The sequence below is a fragment of the Heterodontus francisci genome, chromosome 15, assembly GCF_036365525.1.
Source record: "Heterodontus francisci isolate sHetFra1 chromosome 15, sHetFra1.hap1, whole genome shotgun sequence".
NCBI lineage: Eukaryota > Metazoa > Chordata > Chondrichthyes > Heterodontiformes > Heterodontidae > Heterodontus > Heterodontus francisci.
This window is the reverse complement of record NC_090385.1, coordinates 6,801,507-6,814,881: the sequence shown is the minus strand read 5'-3', so window position 1 is coordinate 6,814,881 and position 13,375 is coordinate 6,801,507. Positions and strand designations below refer to the sequence as shown.

The 13,375-nt window shown below is 46.3% G+C and overlaps 1 protein-coding gene across 1 annotated transcript in view; it reads left to right on the top strand.

Annotated features, from left to right (window-relative positions):
* LOC137377390 (neurofilament heavy polypeptide-like) overlaps nt 1-13,375 on the top strand; it is a 187,512-nt gene that overhangs the window by 54,121 nt on the left and 120,016 nt on the right. Inside the window, exons 11-12 of the mRNA XM_068046968.1 lie at nt 9,586-9,636; nt 11,428-11,481. Coding sequence (XP_067903069.1) covers nt 9,586-9,636; nt 11,428-11,481 — 105 coding nt within the window. The remainder of the gene's footprint in view (nt 1-9,585; nt 9,637-11,427; nt 11,482-13,375) is intronic.

Below are 13,375 nucleotides of genomic sequence, written 5' to 3'. Positions count from 1 at the left end.
CTGCCAATGTGCATCGGTGATGAAGGAAGTGATTGTTGAAGGTGGTGGATGGGATGCCAGTCAAGCAGGCTGCTTTGTCCTGGATGGTGTCAAAGTTCTTGATTGTTGTCGGAGCTGCACTCATCCAGGCAAGTGGAGAGTATTCCATTACATTCCTGACTTGTGCCTTGTAAATGGTGGACAGACATTGGGAGACAGGATTTGAGTTACTTGCTGCAGAATTCCTAGCCCTGATCTGCTCTTGTAGCAGAAGCATTTATGTGGCTGGTCCAGTTCAGTTTCTGGTCAACGGTAACTCCCAGGATGTTGATAGTGGGGGATTCAGCGATGGTAATGCCATTGTACATCAAGGGGAGATGGTTAGATTCTCTCTTGTTGGAGATGGTCATTGCCTGGCACTCGTGTGGCACAAATGTAACTTGCCACTTACCAGCCCAAGCCTGTATGTTGTCCAGGTCTTGCTGCATCTAGACACAGACTGCTTCAGTATCTGAGGAGTCACGAGTGTTGCTGAACATTGTGAAATTATGGGCAAACATCCTCACTTCTGACCTTATGATGAAGGGAAGGTCATTGATGAAGAAGTTGAAGATGGTTGGGACGAGGACTCTACCCTGAGGAACTTCTGCAATGATGTCCTGGAGCTCAGATGATTGATCTCCAACAACCACAACCATCTTCCTTTGTGCTAGATATGACTCCAACCAATGGAAACTTTTCCCCTGATTCCCATTGACTCCAGTTTTGCGAGAGCTCCTTGATGCCATACTCGGTCAAATGCAGCCTTAATGTCAAGAGCAGTCACTCTCACCTCTGGGGTTCAGCTCTTTTATCCAATTTGGACCAAGGCTGTAATGAGGTCTCGGGCTGTGTGGCCCTGGTGGAACCCAAACTGAGCATCAGTGAGCAGGTTATTGCTGAGCAAGTGCCGGTTGATAGCACTGTTGACGATACCTTCCACCACTTTGCTGATGATTGAGAGTAGACTGATAGGGCAGTAATTGGCCGAGTTGGATTTGTCCTGCTTTTTGCATACAGTGCATAACTGGGCAATTTTCCACATTGCCGGATAGATGCCAGTGTTGTAGCTGTACTGGAACAGCTTGGCTAGGGGCGCGGCTAGTTCTGGAGCACAGGTCTTCAGCACTATTGTCGGAATGTTGTCAGGCCCCATAGCCTTTGCAGTATCCAGTGCCTTCAGCCATTTCTTGCTATCATACGGAGTGAATCCAATTGGCTGAAGACTGGCATCTGTGATGCGGGGGAACTAAGGAGGAGGCCGAGATGGATCATCCACTCGGCACTTCTGGATGAACATTATTGCAAGTGATTCAGCCTTATCTCTTGCTGTGATGTGCTGGGCTCCCCCATCAGTGAGGATGGGGATATTTGTGGAGCCTCCTCCTCCTGTCAGTTGTTTAATTGTCCACCACCATTCACGACTGGATGTGGCAGGACTGCAGAGTTTGGATCTGATCTGCTGGTTGTGGGATCGCTTAGCCCTGTCTATCACATGTTGCTTCCGCTGTTTGGCATGCAAGCAGTCCTGTGTTGTAGCTTCACCAGGCTGACACGTCATGGATGCCCAGTTTTCATTTGCTAGATCTGTTTGAAGTCTGTCCCATTTAGCACAGTGGTAGTGCCACACAACACAATGGTGGGTCTCCTCAATGTGAAGAGAGGATTTGGTCTCCACAAGGACCGTGCGGTGGTCACTCCTACCATGCATAGTGCATCTGCGACAGGCAGATTGGTGAGGATGAGGTAAAGTAGGTTCTTCCCTCTTGATGGTTCCCTCACAACCTGCCGCAGGCCGAGTCTAGCAGATATGTCTTTTGGGACTCGACCAACAGTGATGCTCCCGCGTCAGTCTTGGTGATGGAGGAGATTACTGTATTTAGTCAGCATTTAATATTTATAGTAGGAATCTAGCACTAGGGACCATATCGTTAATTATAACAATTTAGTCAGGATTTAATAAGTATTTATTTTTATTTATTAAATAGTGCTAGAAATGACAGTTAGAGGGGTGAAGTGCTTCACCTGTGAGATGTGGGAAGTCCGTGACGCTTCCAGCGTTCCGGACAACTACATCTGCAGGAAGTGTACCCAGTTGCAGCTCCTCACAGACCACATGGATCGGTTGGAGCAACAACTGGATGCACTTAGGAGCATGCAGATGGCAGAAAGTGTCATAGACAGGAGTTTTAGAGAAATGGTTACACCCAAGGTGCAGGCAGATAGATGGGTGACCGCTAGAAGGGGCAGGCAGTCAGTGCAGGAATCCCCTGTGGCTATCCCCCTCTCTAACAAGTATACCGTTTTGGATACTGTTGGGGGGGGATGGGCCTATCAGGGGAAAACAGGAGCAGTCAGAGCAGTGGCACCACGTCTGGCACTGTTGTTCAGCTGGGAGGGACAAAGCGCAGAAGTTACAGGGGACTCTATAGTCAGGGGCACAGATAGGCGCTTCTGTGGACGTGAAAGAGACTCCAGGATGGTATGTTGCCTCCCTGGTGCCAGGGTCAAGGATGTCTCTGAATGGACAGGGGGCATTCTGAAGGGGGAGGGTGAACAGCCAGAGGTTGTGGTACACATCGGTACCAACGACATAGGCAGGAGGAGTGACGAGGTCCTGCAGGAGAGTTTAGAGAGTTAGGTAGAAAGTTAAAAGACAGGACCTCTAGGGTTGTAATCTCGGCATTACTCCCTGTGCCACGTGCCAGTGAGGCTAGAAATAGGAAGATAGTGCAGCTAAACACGTGGCTAAACAGCTGGTGTAGGAGGGAGGGTTTCAGATAGCTGGACCATTGGGCTCTCTTCAGGGACAGATGGGACCTGTACAAGAAGGACAGGTTGCATCTAAACTGGAGGGGCACAAATATCCTGGCTGCAAGGTTTGCTAGCGTCACTCGGGAGGGTTTAAACTAGTGTGGCAGGAGGGTGGGAACCAGAGCAGTACGACAGCTAGTGAAGTAAATGAGGAGGACATAGTAAATAAGGCCAGTAAGACTAAGAGGACGAGCAGGCAGGGAGATGTTGCGGAGAACAGCGGGGACTGGTGGTCTGAAGTGCATTTGTTTCAATGCGAGACGTATAACAGGTAAGGCAGATAAACTGAGAGCTTGGATTAGTACTTGGAACTATGATGTTGTTGCTATTGCAGACACTTGGTTGAGGGAAGGACAGGATTGGCAGCTAAATGTTCCAGGATTTAGAAGCTTCAGGCGGGATAGAGAGGGATGTAAAAGGGGTGGGGGAGTTGCATTACTGGTTAAGGGGAATATCACAGCTGTACTGCGGGAGCACACCTCGGAGGGGTCATGCAGCGAGGTAATATGGGTGGAGCTCAGGAATAGGAAGGGTGCAGTTACGATGTTGGGGGTTTACTACAGGCCTCCCACAGCCAGCGGGAGGTAGAGGAGCAGATATGTAGACAGATTTTGGAAAGATGTAACGGTAACAGGGTTGTAGTGGTGGGGGATTTTAACTTCCCCTATATTGACTGGGACTCACTTAGTGCTAGGGGCTTGGATGGGGCAAAATTTGTAAGGAGCATCCAGGAGGGCTTCTTGAAACAATACGTAGATAGTCCAACTCGGAATGGGGCCGTACTGGACCTGGTATTGGGAAATGAGCCCGGCCAGGTGGTCGAAGTTTCAGCATTTCGGGAACAGTGACCATAATTCCATAAGTTTTAAGGTACTTGTGGATAAGGATAAGAGTAGTCCTCGGGTGAAGGTGCTAAATTGGGGGGTCTAATTATAACAATATTAGGCAGGAACTGAAGAATTTAGATTGGGGGCGGCTGTTTGAGGGTCAATCAACATCTGACATGTGGGAGTCTTTCAAACGTCAGTTAATTAGAATCCAGGACCAGCATGTTCCTGTGAGGAAGAAGGATAAGTTTGGCAAGTTTCGGGAACCTTGGTTAAAGCGGGATATTGTGAGCCTCGTCAAAAAGAAAAAGGAAGCATTTGTCAGGGCTGGAAGGCTAGGAACCAGACGAATCCCTTGAGGAATATAAAGACAGTAGGAAGGAACTTAAGCAAGGAGTCAGGAGGGCCAAAAGGGGTCATGAAAAGTCATTGGCAAACAGGATTAAGGAGAATCCCAAGGCTTTTTATACATATATAAAGAGCAAGAGGGTAACCAGGGAAATGGTTGGCCCACTCAAGGACAGAGGAGGGAATCTATGCGTGGAGCCAGAGGAAATGGGCGAGGTACTAAATGAGTACTTTGCATCAGTATTCACCAAGGAGAAGGACTTGGTGGATGATGAGCCTAGGGAAGGGAGTGTCGATAGTCATCTCATTATCAAAAAGGAGGAGGTGTTGGGTGTCTTGCAAAGCATTAAGGTAGATAAGTCCCCAGGGCCTGATGGGATCTACCCCAGAATACTGAGGGAGGCAAGGGAAGAAATTGCTGGGACCTTGACAGAAATCTTTGCATCCTCATTGGCTACAGGTGAGGTCCCAGAAGACTGGAGAATAGCCAGTGTTGTTCCTTTGTTTAAGAAGGGTAGCAAGGATAATCCAGAAAATTATAGGCTGGTGAGCCTTACGTCAGTGGTAGGGAAATTGTTAGAGAGGATTCTGCAGGACAGGATTTACTCCCATTTGGAAACAAATGGACTTATTAGCGAGAGGCAGCATGGTTTTGTGAAGGGGAGGTCATGTCTCACTAATTTGATTGAGTTTTTTGAGGAAGTGACGAAGATGATTGATGAGGGAGGGGCGGTGGATGTTGTCTATATGGACTTCAGTAAAGCCTTTGACAAGGTCCCTCATGGCAGACTGATACAAAAGGTGAAGTCACAGGGGATCAGAGGTGAGCTGGCAAGATGGATACAGAACTGGCTCGGTCATAGAAGACAGAGGGTAGCAGTGGAAGGGTGCTTTTCTGAATGGAGGGATGTGACTCGTGGTGTTCCGCAGGGATCAGTGCTGGGACCTTTGCTGTTTGTATTATATATAAATGATTTGGAAGAAAATGTAGCTGGTCTGATTAGTAAGTTTGCGGACGACACAAAGGTTGGTGGAGTTGCGGGTAGTGATGAGGATTGTCAGAGGATACAGCAGGATATAGATTGGGCGGAGAAATGGCAGATGGAGTTTAATCCAGAAAAATGTGAGGTAATGCATTTTGAAAGGTCTAACGCAGTTGGGAGGTATACAGTAAATGGCAGAACCCTTAGGAGTATTGACAGGCAGAGAGATCTGGGCGTACAGGTCCACAGGTCACTGAAAGTGGCAACGCAGGTGGATAAGGTAGTCAAGAAGGCATACGGCATGCTTGCCTTCATCGGTCGGGGCATGGAGTATAAAAATTGGCAAGTCATGCTGCAGCTGTACAAAACTTTAGTTAGGCCACACTTAGAATATTGCGTGCAATTCTGGTCGCCACACTACCAGAAGGACGTGGAGGCTTTGGAGAGGGTACAGAGGAGGTTTACCAGGATGTTGCCTGGTCTGGAGGGCATTAGCTATGAGGAGAGGTTGGATAAACTCGGATTGTTTTCACTGGAACGACGGAGGTGGAGGGGCGACATGATAGAGGTTTACAAAGTTATGAGCGGCGTGGACAGTGGATAGTCAGAAGCTTTTTCCCAGGGTGGAAGAGTCAGTTACTAGGGGACATAGGTTTAAGGTGAGAGGGGCAAAGTTTAGAGGGGATGTGCGAGGCAAGTTCTTTACACATAGGGTGGTGAGTGCCTGGAACTTGTTGCCGGGGGAGGTGGTGGAAGCAGGTACCATCGAGACGTTTAAGAGGCATCTTGACAAATACATGAATAGGATGAGAATAGAGGGATATGGACCCCGGAAGTGCAGAAGGTTTTAGTTTAGGCAGGCATCAAGATCGGCGCAGGCATGGAGGGCCGAATGGCCTGTTCCTGTGCCATACTGTTCTTTGTTCTTTGTTCTTTGTTGAACAACCTGCCACCTGATCTTGTGTGGAGGAAAATTCCTTCTTCTGAAGACTTGAACTTACGTGAGAGCAGCAGGGAGAAGAAGATCCCAAACAGTGTAGGTGCGGGAACACAGCCCTGTTTCATGCCACTTAGGATAGGAAACGGGTCTGATGAGGCACCGCTATGCTGAATTGTGCCTTTCGTATTGTCATGGCATGAGGTGATGATACTTAGTAGCTTTGGTCGACATCCAATCTTTGCTAGTAGTCTGAAGAGACCACGTCAGCTGACAAGGTCAAAGGCTTTGATGAGATGAACGAAAGCAACGTAGAGGGGCATCTGTTGTTCGCGGCATTTCTCCTGTAGCTGACGAAGGGAGAACAGCATGTCAATGGTGGATCTCTCTGTTCGAAAGCCACATTGTGCCTCAGGGTAGAAACGCTCAGCCAGCTTCTGGAGCCTGTTTAAAGCGACTCGAGCAAAGACTTTCCCCACTATGCTGAGCAGGGAGATTCCACGGTAGTTGTTGCAGTCACCGCGGTCACCCTTGTTCTTACAGAGGGTGATGATATTGGCATCGCGCATGTCCTGTTGTACTGCTCCCTCGTCCCAGCACAGGCAAAGCAGTTCGTAGAGTGCTGAGAGTATAGCAGGCTTGGCATTCTTGATTATTTCAGGGGTAATGCTGTCCTTCCCAGGGGCTTTTCCGCTGGCTAGAGAATCAATGGCATCACTGAGTTCCGATTTTGTTGGCTGTACGTCTAGCTCATCCATGACTGGCAGAGACTGGGCTGCATTGAGGGCGGTCTCAGTGACAACATTTTCCCTGGAGTACAGTTCTAGGTAGTGCTCCACCCAGCAGTCCATTTTCTTGCGTTGGTCAGTGATTGTGTCCCCTGATTTAGATTTGAGGGGGGCGATCTTCTTGCTGGTTGGCCCAAAATCTCTCTTAATGCCATCATACATTCCTCTGATGTTTCCGGTGTCAGAGGCCAGCTGAATATGACTGCATAGGTGTTGCCAGTAGTCATTTGCGCAGCGCCTGGCTGTTCTTTGTGCAGCGCTTCTGGCTGCTTTAAGTCCTTTGGATGTTAACTCACTGGGGGCTTTCTTGTAGTTCAGCAGTGCAATGCGCTTAGCGGCTTTGACAGGTTCCAGTTCTTCAAAGTGAGATTGAAACCAGTCTGCATTTCGCTTCACATGTTTGCCATAGGTGGTCATTGCTGAGTCATAGATGGCGTCTCTGATGTGGGCCCACTTGGTCTCTGCATCCCCTGTGGGAGTGTTTTGCAGTGCTTTTTCAAGTGAATTTAGAAACTTATGTCACAACTGTGGATAAGAAATTCTGCTAGTGTTGATGCGCGGGCGGCCCTTATGCTTTGGTAACTAGGTAAACATTTAAATATATGTTGTGACCTGTGGAGAAGTTGTTCTTCTTTCTTTGGCCTCCTTGTCTCAAGAGACAATGGGTAAGTGCCTGGAGGTGGTCAGTGGTTTGTGAAGCAGCACCTGGAGTGGCTATAAAGGCCAATTCTAGAGTGACAGACTCTTCCACAGGTGCTGCAAAGAAAATTGGTTGTCGGGGCTGTTACACAGTTGGCTCTCCCCTTGCGCTTCTGTCTTTTTTCCTGCCAACTGCTAAGTCTCTTCGACTCGCCACACTTTAGCCCTGCCTTTATGGTTGCCCGCCAGCTCTGGCGATCACTGGCAACTGACTCCCATGACTTGTGATCAATATCACAGGACTTCATGTCGCGTTTGCAGACGTCTTTAAAGCGGAGACATGGATGGCTGGTGGGTCCGGTGTGGAGAGGTAGAACTAGAGAAAAGAGTGCACACTTTTCACCTCGGTTGTAACACTTATTAACCACTTTCTCAACCTGTCCTGCCACCTCTTCAATGATTTGTGCAATAATACCCCAGGTGCCTCTGCTCCTGCACTCCCTGTAGAATTGTATCTTTTTTTGTACTTTCTCTTTCTTCCTACCAAAATGTATCACTTCACGCTTCTCTGCATCGAATTTCACCTACCACGTGTCCTTCCATTCCAGCAGCCGACCTGTGTCCTCCTGAGGTTTATCACTATCCTCCTTACAGTTCACAATATTTACAAGTTTTGTGTCATTCACAAATTTGACATTGTGTCCTGAATACCCAAGCCAAGGTCATTAATATAGATGAAGAAAAGTAGTGGTCTTACGGCGGACTCCTGGGAAACCCCACTATATACTCTCCTCTAGTCTGAAAAACAACTGTTCACCATTACTGTGTTTCCTATCATTCAGCAATCTTTGTATCGGTGCCATCTCTGTCTCTTTCATTCCATGGGCTTTAACTTTGCTGACAAGCCTGTTATGTGGCACTTTAACAAATGCCTTTTGGAATTCCATGTACACCACATCAACTGCATTACCCTCCTCAACCCTTTCTGTTACCTCATCAAAAAATTCAAGCTAGTTAGTTAAACATGATTCGCCCTTAACAAATTTATACTGGTTTTCCTTAATTAATCTGCATTTGTCCAAGTGACTGTTAATTTTGTCCTGGATTATTGTGTCAAAAATGTTTCCCACCACTGAGGTTAAACTGACTGGCCTGTATTTACTAGGCTGATCCTTACACTTTTTTTTTGGACATTTGCAATTCTCCAGTCCTCTGGCACCATCCCTTTATCTAGATTTTGGCCAGTGCCTCCACAATGTCCACACTTACTTCCCTCAGAATCCTTAGATGTATCTGATCTAGTCCTGGTAACTTATCAATTTTAAGTATGGCCAGCCTTTCTAATACGCCCTCTTTATCAAATTTTAGCTCATCCAGCATCTCAACTACCTCCTCTTTCACTATGACTTTGGCAGCATCTTCTTCCTTGGTAAAGACGGATGCAAAGTACTCATTTAGTACCTCAGCCATGCCCTCTACCTTCATGCATAGATCCCCTTTATGGTCCCTAATCAGCCCCACTGCCGTTCACTACCCGTTTACTATTCATGTGTATATAGAAGACTTTTGGATTCCCTTTCATGTTCGCTGCCAGTCTCTTCTCATACTCTCTCTTTGCTGCTCATTTCTTTTTCACTTCCTCTCTGAATTTTCTATATTCAGCCTGCTTCTCACTTGTCTTATCAACCTGACGTGTTATATGCACCGTTTTCCTGCTTCATCTTATTCTCTGTCTCTTTCATCATCTGGGGAGCTCTGGCGTAGTTTGTCCTACCTTTCCTCCTCAACCACACCCGAACCATCCCTCTTTCAAAAGCAGCCCATTATTTTGTTATAGTTTGCCTGACAATCTTTTGATTCTAAGTTATTTGGGCCAGATCTGTTCTCACCCCACTGAAATTGGCCCTCCCCCAGTGAATTATTTTTACTCTGGGTTGCTCCTTGTCCTTTTCCATAGCTAACCTAAACCTTATGATGCTATGATCAGTGCCTCTGAAATGTTCCCCGACTGACAATTGATCCACCTTATTCCCCAGAACGTGTTGCATTGGAAGCATTCTGATCTAGAAAATTCTCCTGAACACACCAGAAAGAAGTATGGAATGTGGACTTAGAGGAGTTTTAATACAATTTGAGATGAAAAGTTGTAACTCTCAAATTTGCAATTTATAATAGCTTTTTAAAACAGCAGATGATATTGTTAACTGAGGTATTTTGTAATGTCTATGCAGAAACCCCTAAAACAGAATTGATGGAGGAGAAGTCAACAAATGCAACACCAGGTAAACAACCAGCTCAATATTGTTGGGTTTGTTGTGGCTGAGCACAATTCAGATGAAACAGGGTGAGAAGACAAATGTTATAATTGGAACCAAGTGAAGGTGTTGGGGGTGGGGGGGAGTGGTGGGAGACGGAAAGAGTAAAATGGCAGTGACTGGGAGGGAGGTGGAGAGGGAAAAGGAAGATGGACAGGGAGAGGGAACTTGAGGAAGGAGTAAATGGAATGGAAATGGATGTTGTCGTTTATTGCAAAGGGAATGGAATATAAAAGTAGGGATGTTTTGCTGCGATTGTATAGGGTATTGGTGAGACCACATCTGGAGTACTGTGTACAGTTTTCATCACCTTATTTAGGAAAAGATATAAATACATTTCAAGTTTCAGTCAACTAATAACTGGGATGGGGGTGGGTGCAGAAGTTATCTTATGAGGAAAGGTTGGACAGGGGGATCTGAATCCATCGGAGTTTAGAAGAATGAGAGGTGATCTTATTAAAACATCTAAGATCGTGGGGGACTTGACAGGGTGGATGCTGAAAGGATGTTTCCCCTTGGGGGAGAGACTAGAACTAGGGACACTGTTTAAAAATAAGGGTTGCCATTTAAGATAGAGATGAGGAGAAATATTTTTCTCTCATAGGGTTGTGAGTCTTTGGAACTCTCTTCGCCAGAGAGCAGTGGAGGCAGGGTCGTTGAATATTTTTAAGGCAGAGGTAGATAAGTTCTTGACTAACAAGGGAGTCAAAGGGTATCGGGGAGGGGGGGTGGTGGGGTGGGGGGTGTGGGTGTAGGCAGGAAAGTGGAGTTGAGGCCGCAATCAGATCAGTCATGATCTTATTAAATGGCGGAGCAGGCACTAATGGGCCGAATGGCCTACTCCTGCTCCTAATTCTGATGTTGGCATGGTCGTCTGGATGTTGTGACTGGTGGAACAGGGAAAGTTGTTTAAGGGGGAATGGGAAGGGCATGGGCTGGGACAGGGAAACAGACAGCAAACTCTCTTTGTGGCAGCTTGTGTTAAGTTTGCTTTCCATCGATCAAACCAGGGTTGTCATTTCAGTGAGGAATTGTTTCTTGTCGTTCCAGGGCCGGACTTCCTGCTATATAGGAGGGCATGGTGATTGGAATATGTACCGTCCTCCACAGCCTTGAATTTCTGCTCAGTGTTTTATTCCGAGTGGTCAAATATCCTATTCATAAGGGAGGGTGAGAGGGGAATTGGGGCAGGAGTTGTCAGTCCTAATTTTGTGCTTGGATTGGAGAGTGGGGGAAGATATGCTGAGATAATTTTTCGGATGAGATTTACTGCGCTGGAGTAAGATGGAATTTCTGTCTATGCCTGGAATTACAGTTTTGCGAATATCAGGAATGGTATTTATGAAATTGATGTCTGAGTTTCTGTTTTGGGGGGTTAAATGTTTGTTGTTCTCATCCAATATTGGAGTAACCTGAAAAAATGAATTGACAAAGTGCATTGTTATCTAAAAGTTACACTGGAGCTTAATGCCAAGTCTCGCTGGCACAACACAATACCACTCATGGGCTTTACATTTAATATTATGTATCAGGCATTTAACCCTGTAAATGCCCAGAACAGTGCGATCAACAGATACAACTGATACTGCAGGTTGACCCTTTTCATATGAATTTTTCCATTGGCAGAGCCTGACTTGGGGAGTAACGATACAATTTGAGATGTGAAGTTGCCACTCGCACAACATTTGTAATTTATAATAGGTTATTACATCAACAGATGAATTTGTTAACCAAGGTATGTTTGTGTTGTCCATGCAGCAATACGCTTTGTCACCTCTAAAAAAAAGAAGCCAACACGTGCATCAATTCCAGGTAAACATCCAACTCAACATCGTTGGGTTTACTCATTAAGGATAAGGTACAGATCTGCTACGACTGGACACAATTTAGGTGAAGCAGAGTGAGAAAGCAAATGGGAATAATGGATCCAAGTGAAGAGAGGAAAGGGTGAGGGGAGAGGGAATGTGAGAGCAGGCGAGAAGTGGTGAAAAGGGGAAAAGTAAAAGGAAGATAGATGGAGTCAGGACTTGAAGAACGGGCATGGAAGATGTGACAAGATGCGTAGAAGAGTGGAGGATAGGTGGAAAAAGGGAAACAGGGAAGATAGGTGAAAGGTGAATGGAACGTGGAAGTGTGTAGAAAATCTCTTGGGGGTGGCGATTGTGCTGAGTTACGTTTCCCTTCCTGAAGCTTGCCTTTTCTTCTCAGTGAGGAATAATTTCTCATAATCCAGGGACCAGCCTCCTGCTTAATGGGGAGGTGCGTTGAGGAACATGTGACGTAGTCTGCCGCCTGGAATTTCTCCTTAATAGGGATTGTTTTATTCCTAGGGGCCAGTTATCTGATTGAGGATGGGGTTGGGGTGCCGTCGTGCTTCGCAGTTCAGACTTTGGGCTCAGTGGTGGGAACTGTGGAATTTCTTTTAGGGATAGGATTTACTGGGCTGGAGGAAGATGGAGTTTTTCTGCTGTGAAATGCTGGCTTCGGGGTATCGGGAACAGTATCTTGAAAATTGATGTCTTTTTTCATTCGTTCTTGGTATATGGGCATTATTGGCAAAGTTGGCATTTCTTGCTCATCTGTATTTTCCGTTGAGAATGTGGTGGTGAGCTGCCTCCTTGAAATCTGTATTCGATGTGGTGTTGTTACACCCACAGTGCTGTTAGGGAGCGTGTTTCAGAATTTCGACCCAACGACAATGGAGGAAAAGCAATATATTTCCAACTCAGTATGGTGTGTGTCTTGGATAGGGGAATGTTTCTGGTGGCTACATTGACACTGGGTGGTCTGTCCTGTTTTATTCTTATTAGAGTTATTCATAGCAATTTGATGCAACTGAGTTGCTTACTGGGCCATTTCGAGGGCAGTTAAGTGTCAACAACTTTGCTGTGGGACTGGAGTCACATGTAGGCTAGTCTGGGTAAGAGTGGCAGATTTCCTTCCTAAAGGACATTATTGAGCAACATGGTTCGTTATGACAATCCAGTAGTTTCATGGTCACCAATAGTGATAGTAGTTTTTTATTAAATTGACTGAATTTAAATTCTCCGGTTGGTGTGTTGAGATTTGAATTCGTATATCTGGATTAACATAGAAACATGGGAAATAGGAGCAGGAGTAGGCCATTCAGCCCTTCAGGCCTGCTTCGCCATTCAAAAAAGAATCGTGGCTGATCGTCTAATTCAGTACCCTGTTCCCACTTTCTCCCATATCCCTTGATCCCTTTGGCATTAAGAAACATATCTATCTCCTTCTTGAATATATTTACTGACTTGGCCTCCACTGCCTTCTGCAGTAGAGAATTTCACAGGTTCACCACCCTCTGAATGAAGAAATTTCTCCTCATCTTAGTTCTAAATGGCATACCCCATATCCTGAGACTGTGACCCCTGGTTCTGGACTCCCCAGCCATCGGGAACATCCTCCCTGCATCTGGCCTGTCTAGTCCAGTTAGAATTTTATAGTTTTCTAGGAGATCCCCTCTCATTCTTCTAAACTCTAGTGAATAAAGGCCTAGTCGACCCAATCTCTCCTCATACGTCAATCCTGCCATCCCAGGAATCAGCCTAATAAATCTTCTTTGCACTCCCTCCATGGCAAGAACATCCTTCCTCACATAAGGAGACCAAAACTTCACACAATACTCCAGATGTGGTCTCACCAAGGCCCTGTATAACTGCAGTAAGACATCCTTCCTCCTGTACTC